The 24,603-nt window shown below is 38.9% G+C and overlaps 1 protein-coding gene across 4 annotated transcripts in view; it reads left to right on the forward strand.

The window, feature by feature from the left end:
* Window positions 1-12,135: 12,135 nt before the first annotated feature.
* The window catches only part of LOC127415640 (DNA (cytosine-5)-methyltransferase 3A-like), a 69,128-nt gene continuing 56,660 nt past the window's right edge, over window positions 12,136-24,603 (forward strand). For all 4 annotated transcript variants that reach the window (XR_007892968.1, XM_051654416.1, XM_051654415.1 and 1 more), the window contains exons 1-2: window positions 12,136-12,225; window positions 17,544-17,722. Coding sequence is in view for 3 of the 4 variants with exons in the window: in XM_051654416.1 (XP_051510376.1) it covers window positions 17,612-17,722 (111 nt within the window). In the remaining variant the exon portion in view is untranslated. The remainder of the gene's footprint in view (window positions 12,226-17,543; window positions 17,723-24,603) is intronic.

The raw sequence follows: 24,603 nt of genomic DNA on the forward strand, positions 1-24,603 counted from the left end.
TTTTAGGTGTGATTTGATTTGACGGGAGTCACAAGACTCTCCCTAGCCAATCATGTTGATAGATAAAAATAAAACCAGGACAGGGAAGTAGCGAACACAGATGGTGGGAAAATAGCGCAATAAAAGAGTACAATTCTTGGGAAAAACTACTTAATTACAGTAATGTGAGTATTTGTTATTCGTTACTTTACACCCCTGCACATTCTGGTGTGGAAGTGACTTTCACTTTCATATTCAGCCACCTACTTGGTCGGGCTGGTCAAATGTGGAGATTGATTGTAAAAAAAAAAAAAAGTACTTAAATATTGTTTTGTTTCTCACCCACACCTATCATTTGTTCAGAAGATATGGATTTAACCAATGGAGTCGTATGGATTACTTTTATGCTGTCTTTGTGCTTTTTGGACCTTCAAAGTTCTGGCCATCATTCACTTGCATTGCAAGGGCCAACAGAGCTGAAATATTCTTTATTTTTTTTTATTTTTTTTTTTGGGGGGGGGGGGTTTCCCCTTTTTCTCCCAATTTGGAATGCCCAAAATAATATTGGTTACCACAAAAATTAATTTTCACTCGTTCCTCCTTTACAAAAAGCAAAAATCTGGGTTACAGTAGTTGGGTTTCCTTCCAACTATTTTTATGTGCATTTTGAAACTGTGCATAATAAATTCTGAATGGAAACCCTTGATATGTGAATAAACTTTCTAAATTCACATAAAAGTTTATGAGCTAGAACAGGGGTCGGCAACCTATGGCACGCGGAGGGGTAGCCTAATCACTGGCACGCCAACAACGGCGAGAGTGGAGTAGACTATTTTATTTATATCAATTCGCACCTGCATTCCAATCTACATCTTGATGTAATCCTTCTTCATGATCACGCAGCGTGTTTTTATGAGCTGAATGGGAGATTAAACAAAAAGTTAGACTGCAGTATACCCAACAGACGCATGTAGCACGTGCTAGCCATTCTTGCATCACGAGCAGGCAGAGGTTAATCACGCCAGTAAACGTGCCCGCTTTGCTTTGGTCAGGCTGCACGGATAACAGCCTACATTCCGTGTTTCATTTGTTTCTTTTTGCTTTCAGAACAACACGTGATGTAATAAGGAAAACACTAATATTAATCCTTGAGATTTCCAACCCAGCATACAGGTACACACCCTCCGTAAACCATGGTCACACTCAGAATTACATTAAACGATAAAAGAGAAAACATAAACCCACATCGTGGGGTTTAAAAATCTGAGTATATTCAAAATCTGTCTATTCAAAAGGGCTAAATAGTTGATCGGTTTGTGATGCGCGAATGGCTTGCACATGCAGCGTGAGTCTCGTCACACTTTAATAGTGTTTAACCTCCCATTCAGCTGATGAAAACATGCTGCGTGATCATGAGGAAGGATTACATCAAGATGTAGGTTGGAATGCAGGTGCGAAATCTTAATATAAATAAAATAGCCTGCTCCTCTCTAGCTGTTGCTTGCGTGCTATGATTACCCCTCTGTGTGATTTTGAAAAATATACATTCATAATATAAGAAATAAGTGATCAGTAATCAAATAAGAAAATTTGTGACATTAACTGTGTTAACTCATTTTGTACAAAAGGACAGGTTTTCTTTCATTAAAGAACTTTCAAAAGATGCTTTATGAAAATTCACATGCAGGATCATGATTATATCATAATCATCGGATTTTGCACAAATTTTTACTTAAACTGTTATGCTGATAATATCATTTGAAATTAGTGCCCGACGCCGATATTATCGGCCGATATTAACCTTTCAACGATATATCGGTATCGGCGTATATTTTACCGATATGTGCAGATATGAAAACTTTTTTCAGAACATATAATGCAGAAAACAATGCTTTAGAATTGGTGTCATTACGTAGTTTATCCAGCAGAGCGCACTCCGACTCCATTGTTTACAGAGCTGAATCTGAACTGAGGGTGGCTCTGCAGACTGGACAGAGTTGAGCGGTGTCTTCGCGGTAAGTTGCTAACTAGTTTGTGAAATACATACTGGAAAGTTAATAAAAAAATGACCCTATTATTTCCCTTTTTCAATATAACTAAAATAACATTAACCCTGTCTCTGACAACCATGTCACTCATGTTTATCACATCTGTTTGCTGTTAGCCAGCTATATTTTGTCAGTGCAATCAGTAATGTAGCAGATTGAAAGGTAAACATCAGAGCATCATTTTGCAGCTCATCAGACAGCAGTGCGGTGGTGGATTGTGTCTGTTGAGTGTTGATTTCACATTATGCTGTTACCTAGTTGGTGAGACACAATGCTGGTCCATATTTTACTCTCCGTGACAATGAGCTTATAGCTAACTAGCTAACCACGTATCTACTTTCACTGCTTGTCAGCTGAGTGGAAGCTAATGTGTAAACATATATTCACCAAACTGTTTTGTTAAGGATTCACAGTTTGGTACCCCCTTCAACCGAACAGTTCCAGTCATTGCATTTATCAAATGTAATATTTAAATGTCGGGTTTTCCACCGTTGAAAGTTTCCCCTGAACTTGTATAGCAGAAAACAGTGTAACACCGCTGCCACTGTTTTTATCTTGTCTCAGCAGGTGTAAATGCTTCTGTTTTACAACCTTCCAATAACTGACTGGCAGTATTAAAATAGTCAGCATTTGACTGATACTAAGCAGTACTACTGATGGTTATTTAGCTATTTATTTTATTTTTATTTATTCTTTATTTAAATGGTCAGCAACTGACTGATACTGAACACACAGCACTGATATTTTTTAAGCTATTTATTGTATTTTTATTTATTCTTTATATTCTCAGTGTTCATTTCTAGAATTTGTTGACAATGTATAATAATAATTCAAATATTCTTTAATAAAAATATTTGTTTAAGAAAGCAGCCTTCTGAGTACCTTTGCATAGTCATATCGGTGCAAAATCGGTGAACAATCCACATAGAAAAGGTCTGTTTTCATTCCAGCTCAAAAATTAACTATATCAGCCACCATATCGGTAATCAGTGAATTTTCCCCCTCTAAAATTGATATCGGTCTCAAAAATCCCATATCGGTCGGGCTCTAAAAGTTATAGCCAATTTTACAACTTACGGCCATATCCCATTTGGTCTCCGTGGCCGACGGATGTGAAAGCTGCTGTATTGGAGAGGTGCAGCCTTGATGAGTATGGTGAACTCCACGATTTGGAGAGTTTAGCGTGGACCTCGGGGAAAAATGGGCCAGGTCTATGAGGGGCGGTCTTAGTTTGGCCTTAGTTTGGCGGCCCGGCAAAAACCGTCCAACCGAGAACGAGTTGGCTCTAACAGAGGTGACCATTCGAGGTCCAGCTCGTCTATAGCCTTAGTGAGAATGCAGACAAGCTCCGCATCCGCAGTCAAAGAACAGTCTCCGCCTCTTAGGGGGGGAGAAGCAGCGTCCTCCATTGACGCGGATGAGGTGACAGTGTCTGAAGCCGTGACAGATACAGCATCGTCATTCTCATCTTCTCCATGTTCACCGCTGCCAAACTGCACGAGGGCAGAAGCGCCGTCAGGCGGGCGAAGACTTTTAGTGAATAGGATAGGGGAAGAAGAGTGTGGGGGTGTGGGTGCATGCGGGACCTCACAATCTGTTTGCTCCATATCCTCACCTTGAGCATCATTGTTCCCCAGGTCCTCTAGGGACGGGGGAGGCAACAGAGCGAAAGCGGTCGGGTCATTGCGCTTAAATAGCGCTATCCAAGCACATTGCCTCGCAGTGTGGGCATTCAGCCTCGTCCAGCGCTGCTTCTGCATGGGCGTGGCCCAGACAGAACACACAGCTCTTGTGGCCGTCAGACGTGGGTACAGGTTTCCCACATCTGAACTTATGCGATGGCATCTTGAAAAAGATTGTCCAGTCAGCGCAAGTGTGGAAATATTTAACGCTTTTAGCTCACCGGAGCACGGCTTCAGGAAGAGAAGCGTCGTCCACAGCAGGTAAGTGCGATTCGACTGTGAAATCCAGGAGTGAAGGAGATAAATTCTGACTGATGGCGCTATGCCACCCGCTTATATAGAAAGCTGAGTGCCGTGTGCTCAATGTCATTGGCTGAGCGGGCGCGAACACCATTGGCTCAATTCAGTTGCATCTGAATTGTCGTGATCCAATAGGAGTTCCGAAATCAGAGAAAAGGAGTTTTTCCCATAAGTGTCAGTGATGCGATGTAAGTGACTGAAATCAAAAGGGAACTGATTGTTGTTATTTTTCATAGCAACTTGGCCTGCCACTCTAGAAAACTTTTCACTTCCATCTCCTTTATTCTTTCTGTGTTTTAATACTTGTCAGCAGAAGATGTAGGAGAAGACGAAGAGAGACTGCTGAATGGGAAAGACAGCGGTATAACCCTTCACATCAGAACTACATTACCCAGAACACATCTGAAACACTGTATCCAGACCGCTGTCAACCTGTTAGTTGCTTTCTCTTTTTGTGAACATTTCATGAGATTTATTCTCCCCGCACATGTCGTCTACAACAAAAAGCTTGTAATGTTTTACTGGGCAAGGGGTGTGTGTGTCTGGCGTGTGTTTGTACACTGTCTAAGGAGGCTTGTTATGCTTAATCACTTGTTAGTATTAATGAGGAGGCTGTTTACGAGTGTGGAGTTTTTTTTTAACTACTTCCTATATGGTCAGAGAGGTCTTGCATACAGAATCTTTATGAGAAGAACCCATACTGGGAAACACCTTCATTATTGTGCTCTTTCTTTCTCTTTTATCACTCTGTCCATTCATCTTTCCCTTCTGTTTTATTGGTCTGCCTTTGATGGCCTTTCTCTGCTAGTTTCAGACACCATCAGTCAAATTAAGCTTTAAGCAGAAGTTAGGCCCGAATTGTTGTACCTGGGATCTTTTACTTTAGAATAGGTATTTGATTTACAACATGCCTTAGGCAAAATATCCTTCTGTTTCTTTCCCAAAAATGTTATATATATACATTTTATACAAATTACAGCAGTAAACAAACTGGAAGCAAATGTAACATTTTTACAATAGGCAGCATTTGTGAAAATTCTCTTATTTATGCACCCTCATGCCATCCCAAACTTGAATAACTTTTTTTGTTCTGCGGATCACAAACGAAGGGGTCAGAATCTTTCAAGTTTCAAAAAAGGCCATAAAGGCAGCATAAAAGTAATCGATGGGGCCTTGGTTAGCTCAGCATGTATTGACGCTGACTTCTAACCCTGGAGTCGCGAGTTCGAATCCTGGGTGTGCTGAGTGACTCCAGCCAGGTCTCCTAAGCAACCAAATTGGCCCGGTTGCTAGGGAGGGTAGAGTCACATGGGGTAACCTCCTCGGGGTCATGATTAGGGGTTCTCGCTCTCAATAGGGCACGTGGTAAGTTGTGCGTGGATTGCGGAGAGTAGCATGAGCCTCCACATGTGGAGTCTCCGCAGTGTCATGCACAGCGAGCCACGTGATAAGGTGTGTGGATTGATGGTCTCAGAAGCAGAGGCAACTGAGACTTGTCCTCTGCCACCCGGATTGAGGTGAGTAACCGCGCCACCACGTGGACCTACTAAGTAGTGGGAATTGGGCATTCAAAATTGGGAGAAAAGGGGATAAAATTTTAATAAATAAATAAAAGTAATCCATACAACTCAAGTGATTTAATCAATTTCTTGTAAAGTGATACAATAGCTTTGGGTGAGAAAAAGATCCTTATTCTGAAGTCTAAGTCCTATTTTAAGTCATTATTCACTATAAATCTTGTATAAAGCCGTCAAAGACAAAGGTATGAGAATGTGTACTTAACGTCTTTAATGAGGGAATGAATAACAATCCCACAAAGCATTGCAAAGTACGCGATCGAATTAAAAATGCTGAAAAACATAAAACTATTGATTTAAAGTGATTATAAGTATAGAATCAATATATTTAAGGTACAGTGCAAAATATTTAGATGTACACAAACATATAACTTTTTTCACCATGTGACCTTCCTCAAAAAAGCCTTTTTAACAAGTTTGTTGGAATATCATAGAACTTCTCACTCAAGATATTTTTTTAATTTAATTTTATTATTATTATTATTATTATTATTATTATTATTATTATTTATGAGTCTTTAATTACAATTTTGTACCTTTTTTTTTTCAGGTTAAGCCAAATGTAATGTAAGCAGTGCTATGTGAGTATCATACTGGTTGAGAAATTTGTAGGCATGATGCTTTGTTCATTAAATTGTTTTTTTTTTTTTTTGTAAATGATTTATTACTATTTCAGGTGCGGGGTCACCATTCAAATGCTGCTGATGTTACCACAACGGCCTCCGGATCCATGCTCATCCAATCAGAGAGCAGTTCTGGGCGTTGGGCGGGGCTTGGCTTGGCTTCCTGTGGATTGGATTTGTTGTTTTTCATTGTTTTTATAGATTGTTTTTTTCTTTGAGGTAGAGATGCAGTTTCCTGAGGTCTTTGTTGCAGAACTGCTGTACTGACTTTTGGTAATGTTTTAAGCTTTTAAAAAACGTATGTGGCCAAAGACATTTCAAATCTATCGGGGGGTTGAGGCCTCTCGCGATCTGGACAGAATGGACTGGGGTGGAAACAGAATGTAATGAAAGAGAACGAGGTACATGATCGAAGATGAAGTGTGATGACTTGATTGGCTGGCTGAAGTATGTAGGCGTGGTTTGTACGATGTGGGAGTGGTTATGTTGTTGGGAGATGCAGCTGTTGCGAATGCTGTGAAGTCGACTTTCTGAAGGAATGAAATGAAAGGAAAAGGATTGAATTCTGTACTATAATTTATTTTCAATTACATTTTGATTTTATTTTCATTAGCAGTTTTTAAATGTACATTGAGGAGATATTTGGTCCTACACAAGTTGGTGGTATTTTGAAGAATCAGTCTAACAAGAAATGATGTCAGATTTAGTGTTTGTGTTTATTTAAGGTCTGAATGATTTAGTTTTATAGTTTTGAACAGGTGAATTATGTACTGTGCTCCATACTGGAGAATTTTACCTTTCATGAATTTTGTTGATTTTTCTAGAAACACTGTATGTACCTCTCATGCTTCCTGTGAACCTACATTTCTTACCCACAAACATTTGCACACACGTCTTACCTGCTGTGTGTAATTCTGGAGGGCTGTATGCACATGTTGACTTGTGCAGTATGTTTGCCTCTCACTGTGGTTGTGTGCATTTGTGCAAGGCTAGAATGTGAGAAATCATTATTTGAATACCTTCTTTTCCATTGAAGGACTGTGGGATTTTAACTTTTTAATATACATTTTTGTGTGTGTTTGTGAGAATCTGCTGAAATAAATGTTCATCTTAAAAACCTGCCAAAATAACTTGTTGAATTGCAAGTTTGTTTGAAGTCTTCAATCTTGCCATTTGCTCTCTAAAAATAGCCTTTTTTGCCAAATTCGTTCATAGACCTATCTCGTTTCACCTCACTTTAACCCAGATTTTTGCTTTTTTTGTAAAGAAGAGGAGGGCACAAGTGCTGTCGACTGAGCTTAACTTGTACTGAACCCGGAATATTCCTTCAAGATGTCAGATCAGTTGTCATCTTAATGGATAAATGTTTTCCTCCAGGCCCTTACCTTTCCAAAGACTGGAAGCATCAAAATGAATTCAAATGCTGGTTGATGGAGTGGTTTGTAAGCAGTAATTCCTATATAAAGGAAAGGGTATCCATCTTTTTCCTGAAAATGGAAGTGTTCCATGATTCATAACGAAAGCCTGTTTTCGTTTTCCGGTCTCCGGTGTTTTTATTGCATCGGCATATGTTTTAACAGATAGTGTGATGTTTTTAGCGTAGGAAACTTGTAAAAATGTAAAAAAAAATGACATGAAGTAATGGCCCGAGGTTAGTTATGTTAATATCATTAACTTCTTCAAGTTATGACAGCCTAAAACTACACAAGTTGAGCCTGAACTCATTGTTACTCCAACTAAAACATATAATGGTTGTTGTTTTCCATCTGGATTGCTCATTTCTGTAGTATTTACATTGCATCTTATAGAGACCGGAACCAGAAAACAATCCAGTGGCAATCAGAATCATCGTGGCACCACCCAGTGTTTGGTCAGAAAAACTGTGGCATGGCGTGGTTTCCTGCTTTAAGTTGCCATTAGAAGATGGGTAGATCTTGGTCATAAAGGGATGCACATGGTCAACAACAATACTCAGGTAGGCTGTAGCATTTAAACGACGCTCAGCTGGTATTAAGGTTCCTAATGTGTGCCAAGAAAACATTCTCCACACCATTACACCACTACCTCCAGCCAAAACCGTTGACACAAGGCAGGATTGATCCATGGATTCATGTTGTTTACGCCAAATTCTGACACTTCCATCTGCATGTCGCAGCAGTATTTGAGATTCGTCAGACCAAGTGATGTTTTTCCAATAGTCTACCGTCTAGTTTTGGCGAGCCTGTTCCCATTGCAGCCTCAGTTTCCTGTTCTTAGCTGACAGCAGTGGTAACCGGAGGGGTCTTCTGCTGCTGTAGCCCATCCGCCTCAATGTTGAATGTGTTGTATGTTCAGAAATGCTTTTCTGCATAGCACTGTTGTAATGTGTGGTTATTTGGGTTACTGTCTCCTTCCTGTCAGCTTGGACCAGTATGGCCATTCTCCTCTGACCGGTGTCATGAACAAGCCATTTTCGTCCACAGATATGCCACTCTCTGGATGTTTTTTGTTTTTCCACACCATTCAGAGTAAACTCTAGAGACTGTTGTGCGTGTAAATCCCAGGAGATCAGCAGTTACAGAAATACTCAAACCAGCCCGTCTGGCACCAACAATCATGCCATGGTCGAAATCACTAAGATCACATTTTTCCCCATTCTGATGGTTGATGTAAACATTAACTGAAGCTCCTGACCCATATCTGCATGATTTTATATTGCCACACGATTGGCTGATTAGATCATCGCATGAACAAGTAGATGTACAGGTGTACCTAATAAAGTGGTCGGTGAGTGTAGTTTTTAAGCACTTTGTCTCAAGCACAGCCTTTCAAAGTATACTTTTTTGACCACAAGCCCAACGGACACATTCAAAGCATGCGCACTGCGACTTCTTTGTACTTTGTATAGAAAAACTGGGCTGATTGCTTACCAGTGTTGCCAGATCTCGCAAAAGAAGCAACTTGCCTCACCAAAACAAGTGAAAATAAGCTACCTCAATTTGATCTGCATAGAAAGCATATAGCAATCATAGTATACATTAAAATAATGTCTTTTCAATAAATATACCCTTAATATTTAATTATATTCCAGCTGTGATTGGTTGTGGCTCACACTTTATTGTGCTCTGGGAGCTAAGTGCAAGCAAGCCCAAAAAAACGTGACTAGACTTTTTCATAGTGGTGCCATCTTTGATTTTTAACAGGAATGAAAACGAGGCTGTGATGGATAGACTTGCCATCTCTTCAATGGCACTCACGGAATAAAGCCGCATGAAGCTCCTAGATCCCATCTGATTTTCCACAATGTTGTCTGGAGTTTTTTATCTTTTGAATGTTCTTGGAAAGATATTTTTTCAATGTTTTGTCCACGAAACGATCCAAAAACATTTTAAACTGCAGTACAGCCCACTGAAGAGATGATACGTCTATACTGTACATCCTCATTGTTGTTCCCGTCAAAAATCAAAGATGACACTACTGTGAACAAGGTCTATTCAGGAAATAAGCAGGAAAAAAATGCAAGCTGCGACTTCCCATATTCAAAAGTGACTTTGTGGAAAAACAAGAGAAAAACAGATATGGCCAGTTTTGGCACAGTGTCAGTGCGAGCAGGCATGATGTGAAATAAATTTTAATGAGAGCATCATGAACAGACGTGTAGGCTGGGGAAGGTATATCTTAAAATCAAAGTTTGGCCCTTTGCAGAGGTCATACTTCATTACTAAAAAAGTACTTTGATGGTAACATGGTGCTTTGAGATATATGGGATGGTACTAAATGATTACCATGGTATTTACAAGGTTTTTCAGAGTACATTTAGCAAGACATAACAGGCTGTTATGCAGACATAATAGACTAATAAATGCATGGTAATTTTTTTGTTAGGACACTTTGTGAATATTGAAACTACAAACTGTTAATTGAAATCCAAATTTCTCTCATGTGGCACTGAGTCAAACTGATAGTGCAAAAGAGTTTTAGAACTGACATTCACCTGTCTGAAATACTCACTTGGGGCCATATTACAGAAACTTCCTTTCTTCAGTCTTAAGATCTGACAAATTCTAAATGTTTAATTGAAACCGGCATGGTTACTTAACAGATAGGATAGTATTCTTGAGTTTGGATGTTTCTGTAATATGGCCACTGATCCAAAAAGTCAACATCGCCCAAAACCTGTTTTACTTACCATTTAATTGTTAATTAGGGAAGCAGTAAAAACAGCTGAATGTTGTCTTATTATTTAAACAAAACCTTTTACCAACTTTTGATGTACTAAAGCTTTTGTTTGGGGTGTAAATTTAATTTACTTTTACACAGATGTTTGCGTATTATGTTTATTTATTGAGATCAAGATTCCAGCAAACACAGAACGTTCCCCTAATATTAGCGTATAGTTTCTGTTTGGTTATTTATTTATTTGTTTTGAGCCTTCTCTTTAGGTTTTGTTTTTTATAAACTTACATTCAGGGAACCAAAAATTGTTAGTTGGGTGACAACCAAAGTGTTTATATAAGGATAATTAGACAAACCAAATACGCTTAATCATAAGTCGTCGCAGTATTTCGTACGTGATGTCTAATTCGTACGAAATTGTGCAAACTGTAGACGTGCAAATCCCCGGATGTGTACTGTGGAAGTAAGCGAAAGTTTCACATGTCAGACGTTCTGTACATGCTTCTTAATTTTATGCTCTTACCCAAACCTCATATCTAAGGGGGCTTTCACACTGGGCACGTTTGCTGCGGTTCGATTCCGAGTGCGATTGTTCCCGGTGCCCCCCGCAGCTTTGGTCTGGTTTTACACTCACTTGATTCTATCGAACCCCGGTCCATTTGTGTTCATCTTACGTCATCACAAACATGCATGGAGAACACAACGCGACTCGTCATGCTTTTTGTTTTGTTGTTATTTTGGTGCCATTATGCACAGCCGAGTGAACGACAACTGTGTATATGTGCGCTTCATGGTGTAACTCATCAGATGTCCAGGGGAAGGCGGCTTGCTGCTGCTCGCAAATGGTGTTTTTTGAGGAGACAGCTGATTGCAAGGAATTCATTTGCATCTTTTATTACACTGCACGCTTACTCACGCTCGTGTCCAAGGTGAAGCTGTCGCCACTGTCATCTCCTATTATACCCTATATTTATAGCCTATAATAGTATTTAGTAATAGTATTAGGAGTGGTGGTGGCGTAGTGGACTAAAGCACATAACTGGCAACCGGTTCGATCCCCACAGCCACCACCATTTTGTCCTTGAGCAAGGCACTTAACTCCAGGTTGCTCCGGGGGGATTGTCCCTGTAATAAGTGCACTGTAAGTCGCTTTGGATAAAAGCGTCTGCCAAATGCGCACCTGAGTCCGAGTTGCTTTCACATTCACGCGAATCGCGCTACAGTTCCATTGCAACCTAACTCAGACCACCTCCTACAGGTAGTCTCGGGTTCGGTACCGCGGTGTGCTCCTCGGTCCGCATGACAGCTTTCACATTACCAATTTTTCATGCGAACCATGCTGTGTTTCGAACTAAACTGCCAGTGTGAAAGCACCCTAAATCTAACCATAGAGTCCCAAAGCATGATTTGAAGCGAAAAGAGAAGCCCTACGTTATGTATGACGTAATAATGTAAGAGAGTCACCTGATTGGCTGTTGTAAAACTAGGAATTCCTATGACCCAACTGATACAATTTGGCCAACTTGAATCCGTACGATTTCGCTGTGAGTGTGTGTTGGCTTAATCTGAAAGCAAAACAATGTCATACAGTGGCTTCGAAATCTGTTATTTCGCGTATTTTCCCAAGTGTTCGCGGTTAGTGTGTTTGGGAACTGTGACGTCACTTCAACCCTAAACTAACGGTCTTTAGGACCCCGCAAACTTATTCGTGCTAACGGGCCTCTGCGGCGACAGAGAGCCCGAGACGACGGAGCGGAGCAGGCCGGTTCCGGGGAGGGTCAAGACGGGGAGAGACGCGGAGGGGAGACTGGCAGTGCGCGACCACCGGAGGGTTCAGGCCCGGGGCTGCATGGCGAAACGGGTAAATGACACAGATACACACAAACACACACACCGAGCTTCTGTCTGACATATTCGTGACATCAGCTAATGAAGATGAGAATGATGAATTCGGATTTGCGCAGATGTGCGTTTTAAAGTTTTAAGTTTTTCCTTCTGTTTGCATGGATGAGTTCATATGACATGTTAATTCAGTTACATGCGCTTTAGTGAAATGAATTGATCGAGCTGAACTCGGTGGCCTATCAGCCGGCTTTGGACATGACCATCAGGATTTATTGGAATATTGATGAATTACTTAATGTTCATCCCAACATCTGTCCATTTGTTCGTTTTAAGTGAAAAATTAAGCTTAAAAATGACATTTTCCCCCTTTATTCTACCAGAAAGCGACAGTTCTCTATTTGATCTCGAGTTGTAGATTCTGTGCGGCCTCTTTAGTGATTAAATGTCTTCTATTTATGTTATTATATAGTCTGTGTCTAGTTACATATATTTTAATGGAAGGTAATTGATTTGTAGTTTAGGAATTTAGTTCTGATGGTCTGTTTGTGGTGCACATTGTTAGGTTTTAAATATTGAAATAATAACTGGAAAGCTCTTTTCTGACCTATATTGGTTTATTAGGCTTGTCATCACTAAATTCAGTCTATGGATGCTATGCATGTTTTGGGAATTAATTGTGGTTTCTCATGAAAGTCTGTCCATGCTAAACAAACATTTGTTTATTTAGTGGGTCATGAAAATCACATACAAACACACACCTGTCTCAGGTGTCTTGAGTTTCTGTGTTCCTGTGGTCCCTGTTTTGATCACGTGTTCATATCCGTGTTTTCCACATTTATTATTGTTTACTGTTTCATTTATTACACTGATTCTCTGGCCATTTAAGGTCATTCTCGGACTTAAAACTCCCTATTTTCTGCTGTAGTGGTGTGAAAAACTGATGCTAAGGCTATATTTTCAGTTTTATTTTATTTCTTGTTCATTATGTATTTAAATCAGTTAATTTGGTCTATTTCATCAAATCTACGAGAGGTGTAAGAAATCGTAAACTTAATTCACATAATAACTTTAATCTATCAAGTATTCAGATGGCACACAAACATCTCTGAGATGACTGTTTTAGGTCTTTTCATCTGGAAAGCATCACGATCTAATTAACATCTGCTAAACATCTTAAAAAGATCGGATTCACAAACACTCTAAATCATTAACATCTCAAAGACATCTGCTGAATGTCTTATTGACATCCAAGAGGAAACATCTTATAGCCCAGATAGCACACAAACATCTCTGCCAAATACATTTAAACTCAGTTTTTAACAATTCCTGACATCTAATCGTTAAAAACATTCCCTGTCTTAGGTCAGTTAGGATCACTACTTTATTTTAAGAATGTGAAATGTCAGAATAATAGTAGAGAGAATTATTTCTTTCAGATTTCATTTCTTTCATCACATTCCCAGTGGGTCAGAAGTTTACATACATTTTGTTAGTATTTGGTAGCATTGCCTTTAAATTGTTTAACTTGGGTCAAATGTTTTGGGTATCCTTCCACAAGCTTCTCACAATAAGTTGCTGGAATTTTGGCCCATTCCTCCAGACAGAACTGGTGTAACTGAGTCAGGTTTGTAGGCCTCCTTGCTCGCACATGCTTTTTCAGTTCTGCCCACAAATTTTCTATCGGATTGAGGTCAGGACTTTGTGATGGCCACTCCAGTACCTTGACTTTGTTGTCCGTAAGCCATTTTACCACAACTTTGGAGGTATGCTTGGGGTCATTTTCCATTTCGAAGACCCATTTGTGACCGAGCTTTAACTTCCTGGCTGATGTCTTGAGATGTTGCTTCAATATATCCACATAATTTTCCTTCCTCATGATGCCATCTATTTTGTGATGTGCACCAGTCCCTCCTGCAGCAAAGCACCCCCACAACATGATGCTGCCACCCCCGTGCTTCACGGTTGGGATGGTGTTCTTCGGCTTGCAAGCCTCACCCTTTTTCCTCCAAACATAACGATGGTCATTATGGCCAAAAAGTTAAATTTTTGTTTCATCAGACCAGAGGAAATTTCTACAAAAAGTAAGATCTTTGTCCCCATGTGCACTTGCAAACTGTAGTCTGGCTTTTTATGGTGGTTTTGGAACATTGGCTTCTTCCTTTCTGAGCAGCCTTTCAGGTTATTTCGATATAGGACTCGTTTTAATGTGGATATAGATACTTGTTTACCTGTTTCCTCCAGCATCTTCACAAGGTCCTTTGCTGTTGTTCTGGGATTGATTTGCACTTTAGGCACCAAAATACGTTCATCTCTGGGAGACAGAATGCATCTCCTTCCTGAGTGGTATGATGGCTGCGTGGTCCCATGGTGTTTATACTTGTGTATTATTGTTTGTATAGATGAACGTGGTACCTTCAGGCGTTTGGAAATTGCTCCCAAGGATAAACCAGACTTGTGGAGGTCTAAAATGTTTTTTTTTTTTTTTCTGAGGTCTTTGCTGATTTCTTTTGATTTTCCCATGATGTCAAGCAAAGAGGCACTGAGTTTGAAGGAAGGCCTTAAAATATATCCACAGGCACACCTCCAATTGACTCCAATTAGCAAATTAAACTATCAGAAGCTTATTGGCTAATTGCCTAAAGGCTTGACATAATTTTCTGGAATTTTCCAAGCTGCATAAAGGCACAGTTAACTTAGTGTATGTAAACTTGTGACCCACTGGAATTGTGAAATAGTCAATTAAAAGTGAAACAATCTGTCTGTAAACAACTGTTGGAAAAATTACTTGTGTCATGCACAAAGCAGATGTCCTAAACGACTTGCCAAAACTATAGTTTGCTAATATGAAATCTGTATTCTGACTTCAACTGTATTTGATGTGTGTGTTTACATTTGGACGATCATTTTTTTATGTTGTTTGCTCATCTACAATACATCAATAAGATGTTTTTCAATAAGTATGTCTCAGATATCAATAAGACATTCAGCTGAGATGTTTATGATTTAGAATGTTTGTCAAGTCATTTTTATTTGTATAGCGCTTTTCACAACACGCATCGTTTCAAAGCAGCTTTACAGAAAATCATGCATTAACAGAAAATGAAACTGTAATATCTGTAAAGTTTTAGTCATCATTGTGTAGTTTGATTAAATATGATTGTAAATTGTGTATTAAAATAAATAATCTCATAATTATATAATAATTGTATTTAGAACCCCAGTGAGCAAGCCGAAGGCGACTGTGGCAAGGAACACAAAACTCCATAAGATGTTAGTTAATGGAGAAAAATAACCTTTGGAGAAACCAGGCTCACTGTGGGGGCCAGTTCCACTCTGGCTAAACAGCATGAATATAATGCCAATATTAGTTATTTGTGTGCAGTGCAGGTCATGGTTTAAAATTAGTAAGCAAAGTAAGTGTTAAGGCTCAGTGTTTAAACAAAGATTTTGTATGAACTGTAAGATTAATTAATGACTAATGTCTTTGAAGTTCATCCTGGATTAACTGCAGAAGTTCACATAGATGCATTGTCCTTTGTTAGTTGGCTGATGAAGGGTTTTGTTGGCAATTAATTGATAGTCTTATGTATTCCATTTCAAGAGTGTAGTCCATCATTAGACCGAGGTGATGCAGGCAGAGATCAGTGAGGTGAATCGCAGTTCAACCGGGTGGTCATTTCGGTGAGGTCTATCCTAAGTCCAAGGTTCAGGCAGTGGCATATGAAGTATCCCATGTCTTATGGTTGGAGTTGGCATCAGTTCATCCTCTGAAGTCCATCGTAATAGACTGAAGTGATGTCTGGCTGGCACCGACTGCATTTAGTCATCATCACTTAGTGACACGTAGCAGTGGAGTCCGACACCAAGCAGGACCAGTGCTGGATATGAATCCCGAGGTTGAGACAGGGAAACAAATAGAATAATATTAGCGTAGATGCCATTCAATTTATTGCAGAGTTATAGATTATGATGGATGTTTCTGGTTCCGGCAGACCTAACTAAAGCAGATTAATTGTGAGCTGATGGATAAATTAGGTGTATGCCTGGCTGAATAGATAAGTCTTTAGTAAATCTGATCTTTTTAAGATGTTTAGCAGTTGTTAATTGTGATGCTTTCCAGATTAAAAGATCTAAAACATCTAAGAGAACCCAGACTGTGCTGTCTGGGTTCCTTAACAGTGACTTTGTGGTCTTATGTTCAAGGTTTTTTGCAAAATTACTCAACAGTTATTCACAACACACTTGATAATTTAAATGAATCAAACGATATGAAATAAATGAGAAGATAGCCTATACTAAGATAGCATTTCTTTTTATTCGGCCCTATACCTACCTACACTGCCGTTCAAAAGTTTGGGGTCACTTGACTGTAATGTTCTCATGATCTTAAAAACCTTTAGATTTGAAGGCATATGCTTAAATGTTTAAAATATAATTGTGCCAACATATTAATTTATTTCATTACAAAACAAACATTTTATTTAAAAAAAAAAAGTTTTTGAAATGGATGACTTGGACTGAATAATAAAGAAAAGCAGCTAATAAGTGCCCAGTACTGATGGGAACTCCTTCAATACTGTTTAAAAAGCATCCCAGGGTGATACCTCAAGAAGCTGGTTGAGAAAACGTCAAGAGTACATGTCTGCAAATTCTAGGCAAAGTGTGGCTACTTTGAAGATGCTCAAATATAACATAGCTTTGATTTATTTTTTATTTTTTATTCACAACACAATTCCCATAGTTCCATTTCTGTTCTTCCATAGTTTTGATAACTTTACTATTATCCTTTAAAAGTGAAAAATAATAATAATAAAGAATGAGTAAGTGACCCTAAACTTTTGACTGGTAGTGTAAATTAAGTTGGATTCGCTATTCATCAGTAGGCTAAATAAAACCCTTCATTTAGCCTAGAGTTTCTATTTGACTGCTTGACATTTCTGATGTTCCTCTGACATTTTGGAGCTTTTTGTCTAAGTCAAGATGATATTAAATGAGCAGCCCTCATATTTCTTCTAAAGCGTCACAGAATTAACGCATCTCGTGATGTGTCCACGTGAAAGCGCAGAAAGAGAAACTGGCAGAGATTCAAACAGCCACCTTGTTACAGATTTCCACATTAAACCTCAAACTGACTGCTGTTTTTGCTCTGCCGGACACAAACCATGTCCTTTTCACTGATATCATGAGACATTATTACTATATTTGTTTAATTAGACACATTAAATAATTAGGAGAAACGTTATAGCTACTTTCCAATTGTGCTGGTGTGAGATGTGTCGGTTTTCAGAAGAAGAAAGTCTATAAACTAATGAATTGTTTTGTTTGGTTCCACAGGGAGAAGAAGGATTTGATGGTCTGAAGGGGGATCAGTTTCATCGCCACACAAGTCCCTCAACATTTTAATGTCTTTTATTTCATTTGTGTGGATTTTAAATGCATCAATCAAGCCTTTAGTGTGTTTTTATTTGATCATGCCTCTCGATCTGGACTGTGACGCTGTGGCGAAAGAAACGGTAAGAGCGACAATTCACCGTGATTGGACACGTACATCACCCAGACGTCTATTTGATGTGTGTGTTTACATCCGGAAGACGTGTTTTTTTACGTTCTTTGATCATCTGCAATACGTCTATAAGATGTTTCCTCTCGGAGGCCAAGAAGACCTTTAGCAGATGTCTTTGAGACGTTTATGATTTAGAATATTTTCAAATCGGATCTTTTTAAGATGATTAGCATATGTTAATTACTCTGATAGCATGCATACATCACCCAGACGTCTATTTGATGTGTGTTTTTACATCTTGTAGACGTGTTTTTACGTTGTTTGCTCATCTACAATACACCAATCAGCCACAACATTAAAACCACCTGCCTAATATTGTGTAGGTCCCCCTCGTGCCGCCAAAACAGCGCCAACCGCATCTCAGAATAGCATTCTGTGATGATATTCTTCTCACCACAATTGTACAGAGTGGTTATCTGAGTTACCATAGACTTTATCAGTTTGAACCAGTCTGGCCATTCTCTGTTGACCTCTCTCATCAACAAGGCGTATCCATCCGCAGAACTGCCGCTCACTGGATGTTTTTTGTTTTTGGCACCATTCTGAGTAAATTCTAGAGACTGTTGTGTGTGAAAATCCCAGGAGATCAGCAGTTACAGAAATACTCAAACCAGCCCATCTGGCACCAACAATCATGCCACGGTCGAAATCACTGAGATCACATTTTTTCCCCATTCTGATGGTTGATGTGAACATTAACTGAAGCTCCTGACCTATATCTGCATGATTTTATGCACTGCACTGCTGCCACATGATTGGCTGATTAGATAATCACATGGATGATTGTTGGTGCCAGATTGGCTGGTGTGAGTATTCCTGTAACTGCTGAATTGGAAATCCCAATATGGCGGATGTAGAAAAGTGTTTTTTGTGGTGTGTGTGTGTGTGTGTGTGATATGAGGGAGTTACAATCTTTGTTGCCATGACGACATAATGCCGCAAACCATACAACAACCATAAAAACAAAGATTTAAACAACTTTACAGCTCAAATAATATATGAGTTTTAGCAGAAAAATGTATGTAAGTAATTTTATAAAATGATAAGATTCTTTTTGAACCTTTCAGAAATTGTCCCCATTCACTTCCATTGTATGTGCCACTCTGTAATCTCAATTTTTGTTTTTTTTAAAGAAAAAGAGGGAAGAGTCGAAGATATTTTTTTTGGTAATCAACATTATCAACTTGTATTGAACCCGCAATATTCCTAGTGATTTCAATGTAACTAACTTCGGGCCATCGCTTCATGTCATCTACTCACTCAGGTGAGACACTGTCAAAATACGGTCATCGCAACTCTGTAAAGTGTCAGTGGTACAGAGCCAGCCCAGTTAGCACACGTGCATCTCCGAGATGTCTAAGAGCGTATCATCGGGAACGCATCACCATCTAATTAACATCTGCTAAACGTCTTTAAACAATCAGATTTACAAATATTCTAAATCATATATATCTCAAAGACAAAGCTTAATTTCTTATTGACATCCGAGAGGAAATGTCTTACAGCCCATATAACTCACTTACATCCAAGATGTCTGTTTTAGATCTTTTCTTCTGGAGAGCATCAAAATCTAATTAACATCTGCTAAACATCTTAAAAAGATCGGATTTACAACCATTCTATATCATAAACATCTTAAAGACATCTGCTGAATGTCTTATTTACATCCAAGACATACTTATTTACATACAGTACATCTTATTGCAGATGAGAGTTAGGGTTACAATGAAAAAACGATCAAATGGACATCTGAGTGACGTACGTGTGCTATCAGGGAGTTTTTTGTTGTTGTTTGTTTTGTTTTTTGGCAATTTAATATGCCAAGCATCACATTATCCATTAAAATTTCATTTAAAGATGTGAGAGAAAATGAAAATTGGCTTTCGTTATGAATCGTGGAACACTTTCACATTCAGGAAAAAGGTGAATACTTCATCTGCGTGGTGTAAAAGCAACATAAACACTCCCGTTAGCACAGCGCTATGCGCTACGTCTTATCCAATTATCGTGAGAGAGCTAAAGATTATTATAGTCAACAAAGCTGTCTTTCCAAGTGTGTGAAGTTGAATCAGTGAAGCTGATATGTTATCTAACACATGTTATTCATGTCTTAAATCTATATTTAATGTGTAAGGTTAATTATTAATATCATTTCAGTTGCTGTAAAGCAGTGTCTGTTTTGCTCTAGTCTGTCCCTTGTGAGACACCACAACAGCACCCCTGGATCTCCTTAACTGAAATGGCCACTCTTTGAAATAAATGGACTTTGAAATAAACCACTAACCACATGGATGATTAGAGGAACTCATTAAAAGCACTAATGAACATTAACCTTGGAAATCAGCAGAGAGCTAGAGAGATTTTACTGTCCCACTGACCTCAGAAATCTCAGGAGTACCACTGCATAGTCATTGAGGTTTCTTCTGCGAGTGTGTGTGTGTGTGTGTGTGTGTGTGTGTGGGAATGCTCTAGTAACTCAAGGTATCATTTTCAGTTTAATGGCTGTTCACATTAGAAATCCAGATTCCAATCTATAATCTGCTGTGCTTTTTAATAAGTGCAGATTTTCATGTCAAATAGAAGGTTTGCATTTTTTTGCAGGAAGATGTCCAGGTTTTATTCAAATTAAGACAAAAGTGAGACCAAGTATACAAAGATGATCTTTTAAGTTATTAACTATTTACGTTCTCTGTTAATGTGTACTGAATGAAGCGTTTCGTCATGGTTTGTTTAGGGGAATGAACTGGTTAACTGCTCTGCTTTTATTGGTCTTCAGTTACTTTGCACTACTCTGGTCTGTTAAACAGGTAAATCAGTTACTAGAGTTTTAGTAATCGATCATGGACAGGGCTGTTGATTGTGGTTGTTTTATTGTGTTGCTCATTCTGACGGCCCCTGTGAACCTTTCTGTAGTTGTTTATTGCTTGATATAGTATTTATGGCAGTGTTCAGAGAAAATCGAGACCCATTAACAACTTTTTCTCTCGTTTAACACACAGGAGTTGAGCAATAGTAATAGTGATGTTGTCTTTGCAAACACCACTAATGATTGTCTCAGAATGTGTGCAACATATTTGGCCTGAGTATCAGTTGGATTAAGATTAGGCTTTCATGGCTACACAAATGAGCAGGGGCTGATGCGGGGTGATTTTGGATTTAAAGGAATATTCCGGGTTCAAAACAAGTTAAGCTCAGTTGACAGCATTTGTGGCATAATGCAAAAATTAATTTAGACTTGTCTGTCCTTTTCTTTAAAAAAGAAATGCAAAAATTTGCAGTTTTTACATGCAAATGAGCTTGTGATTTGCCATAAATGTTTGCCGGAAGTTTGCAGCTCTTCAACGGTAGTGGTGAACTTCTGGCAAACTTTTGGCAACAATGGACAATTTGCCGCAAGTTTGCCGCAAAGCTCGTTTGCATGTGAAAATTATCATTGGCGAATTTGCAGCAAATTTGCCATGAACTCTCGATTTTTGTGAGGGGGGGTTACAGTGAGGCACTTTCAGTGGAAGTGAATGTGGCCAATTTTTGGAGGGTTTAAAGGAAAATGTGAAGCTTATAATTTTATAAAAGCACTTACATTAATTCTTCTGTTAAAACTGTAAAAATCTGAGCTGTAAAGTTGTTTAAATTATAATTTTTACAGTCATTTTAGGGTTTGTTGACATCGTCATGGTAACGAAGTTGTAAAATTGGCTATAACTTTACATAGAAGAGGTTAGCAAGCGGTTGTATTACACTAAAAATCATGTTAACACACATTTTGTATGTCTTGTGGGTGTACTTTTGAAGCAGTGAGTATTTAAATGTTCCAAAATTGGCCCCCATTCACTTCCATTGTAAGTGCTTCACTCGAGCCCAGATTTGTGCTTTTTCTTTTTTTTTTTTTTTTTTTTTTTTTTAAAGAAAAGTCAAAATAAATTTTTGTGATAATCAATATTATGCCAGAAATGCTGTCGATTGAGCTTAATTAGTATTGAACCCGGAACATTCCTTTAATTCAAATTTTGAGTCCTCATTGAAACAACAGAAAATTGACAGTGTATTATAGTCCAGCTTTTGAGTCTTTAGGAAAGTGTGCAGAGGGATTTTTTTAGTCATTTCAGCTGTGTGTATTATTCTAGATGGAGGGTAGAGTATGTGGAAGGAAGAACTCAGCGAGAGAGATAGAGCTGCTGGACCCAACAGATTCATTTCACCAGGGAACTTTCTCTTGCTCTGGCCCCTGTCTGGTTGCTTGGCAATAGCAGTGGCTCAAAATAACCCGCTGACGACAGAAATAGTCTGGAGATGACAAAACCAGACAAAAACGGTCTCTGTACTCTGATGCTCTGATGTAATGTTCTACTATACTCTTACAAAGTGCCACTGTTTTGACATGTAGTATTCTGAGTCATGTGTTTACTACTCTTACAACTAACCCACAAACCTGTAATACAAACTTTTTTCTATACCGTTGTAAAGGAAGGAAAGAATTTGCTAAATCATACCATTGTTAATTGTACCAAGTTGTAATGTGATATCACATCAAATATAAGACAGTGTACTACAATATTATATAGTGTCATATTATATAGAGGTCGACCAATAGTGGATTTTGCAGATACCGATAACAAAGTTGGTGGACAAGGCCGATAGCAGATTAATTGATTTATAGAATTGTAAAAAGTCTTTCTTTACTATTACGAGCACAAACATAGAAGCTACAAGAGTCCAAAATGAATAAAATCCTACATGCAGTTTATTGTTCAACCAAAATCCAGAAAAAATTCATATCACCTGGTTCATAACACGAGACTTTTAACTATAAACAAGCTTGAAACACACCGCGGACTCTTACTTTGAAATGATGTAGACTTTGTTGCAATGCTTTATATTTGAGTATTTGCCAAATTAAGCTTTTTATAACCTATATATTCACCACATAAGGGGTTTTGTTTTGTAAATATGTTTTAACAGATGAGATTTAATGAGGAATAAAGTTTATTATTATTCACAAGCTATTAAGTTGGAGACACTATGTATGTGCTGACTGGCACGTTTTTAAAGTCGCGTTTTTTTTGCGTGCCCTCGCTTCAATTTAGAACACTTGATTATCTAATCAATATAACAAAATATGCATTAAAGTGATGAATATTGTCAACAATGAAAGATTTACATTCAGCAAATCCCCACGTGATTGTTTTTATTTAATTTTTATTTAGTCATTTAGCATACGCTTTTATCCAAAGCAACTTGCAAAGGTAGAACGTAAGCAATTTGTCATACATTTTACCTCTAAAGGCCTCTGTTATACTGTGAAGCCAATGTGTTCTAACTGTAGAATCTTCAAGCACCTGCCACAGAGATACATGGAATAATAATAATAATTGTTTTAAAATTATCGGCAACTATCGGCATAGATATTTGCAGATAACCGTCGGGGCCTGGGTAGCTCAGTGTTAAAGATGCTGGCTACCACCCCTGGAGTTCACTAGTTTGCTAGTTCGAATCCCAGGGCATGCTGAGTGACTCCAGCCAGGTCTCCTAAGCAACCAAATTGGCCTGGTTGCTAGGGAGGGTAGAGTCACATGGGGTAACCTCCTCATGGTCGCTATAATGTGGTTAGTTCTCGGTGGGGCGCGGGCGTGTGAGTTGAGCGCGGATGCCACGGTGGATGGCATGAAGCATCCACACTCGCTATGTCTCCGTGGCAACGCGCTCGACAAGCCACGTGATAAGATGCGCGGGATTGAGCCATCTGGATTGAGGCGAATCACTATGCGTCCATGAGGACTTAAAAGCACACTGTGAATTGGGCATTCCAAATTGGGTAAAAAAAAAAAAAAAGCAACCGTCGGCACCGATTAATCGGTAAAACCGATATATCGGTGTACCTCCAATATTTTATATATTAGCTGTTAATGCACCACACTGATATTCTATGGCCATGTCCAAACTAATGTCTTTTTTTGCTTTGCTAACATCATAATTTTCAAAAATCTCAGTTTTTGGTGGCAGAAAACACTGTTCCAGTGTGGATGAGAGGTGTAAACATAACAAACTGTATGCTTTTTTAAACTAAAACGTATTAGTGTGAACAATGGCTTTTATTAGGGTTTCCGTAGTTATCACAGAGATGTTATGCCATGAGAGATGATGTGAAATACATATTTTATCAGCTAGATTTCGCTCTTGTGTAGAGCTTGTATAAATTAAAACATTTTCACAAGCCATAGTGAACTTGAGAACCAGAGCAGACCGGCTGGATCTTACAAAAAGATGCAGTTTTGTAAAACGAATCAACTGATTCATTGTTTTTCGCACAAAGCAATCATATGGCTTTGGAAGACATGGAATATAGAGCGTTTCATATGGGCCACGTTCACCCAGCAGCAGAATACGGTTGTCAGACCTGTTTTGAGTGCTTAATACGGTTGCGTTCTCAGGCGAGATGGTTATTTACGGGTGTGACAACCGCATTCTATAACCGAACTGACACCCGCAAATTTTCATTCTCGGCAAACCCGCGCTGTGTGAACAGAACCGTACTGGACGACTAGTTGTTAGTTACGTCAAGTAAAGTGAGAGCCACGCTGCACTGTACACGCGTGTGTCTCGTGTGTTTCATGTGGGGTTTCGTTAACTCACGGAGACGGAGAAATGAGCTGCGTGTCAACCGAAGATTCAGCTGCTGTTTTCCACCGGCTGGTCACGAGCGCAAGCCACGCGACACAAAAGCTGCGCTCTACACGTGGTAAAAAAGCATTAAAAGCCGCTGTCAGTTAATTATGATTTTTTTATGGATGAACTCACACCTCGATTGGACTCATTTATTTAATAACGCGGCGG

Source organism: Myxocyprinus asiaticus, chromosome 25 (assembly GCF_019703515.2).
Source record: "Myxocyprinus asiaticus isolate MX2 ecotype Aquarium Trade chromosome 25, UBuf_Myxa_2, whole genome shotgun sequence".
NCBI lineage: Eukaryota > Metazoa > Chordata > Actinopteri > Cypriniformes > Catostomidae > Myxocyprinus > Myxocyprinus asiaticus.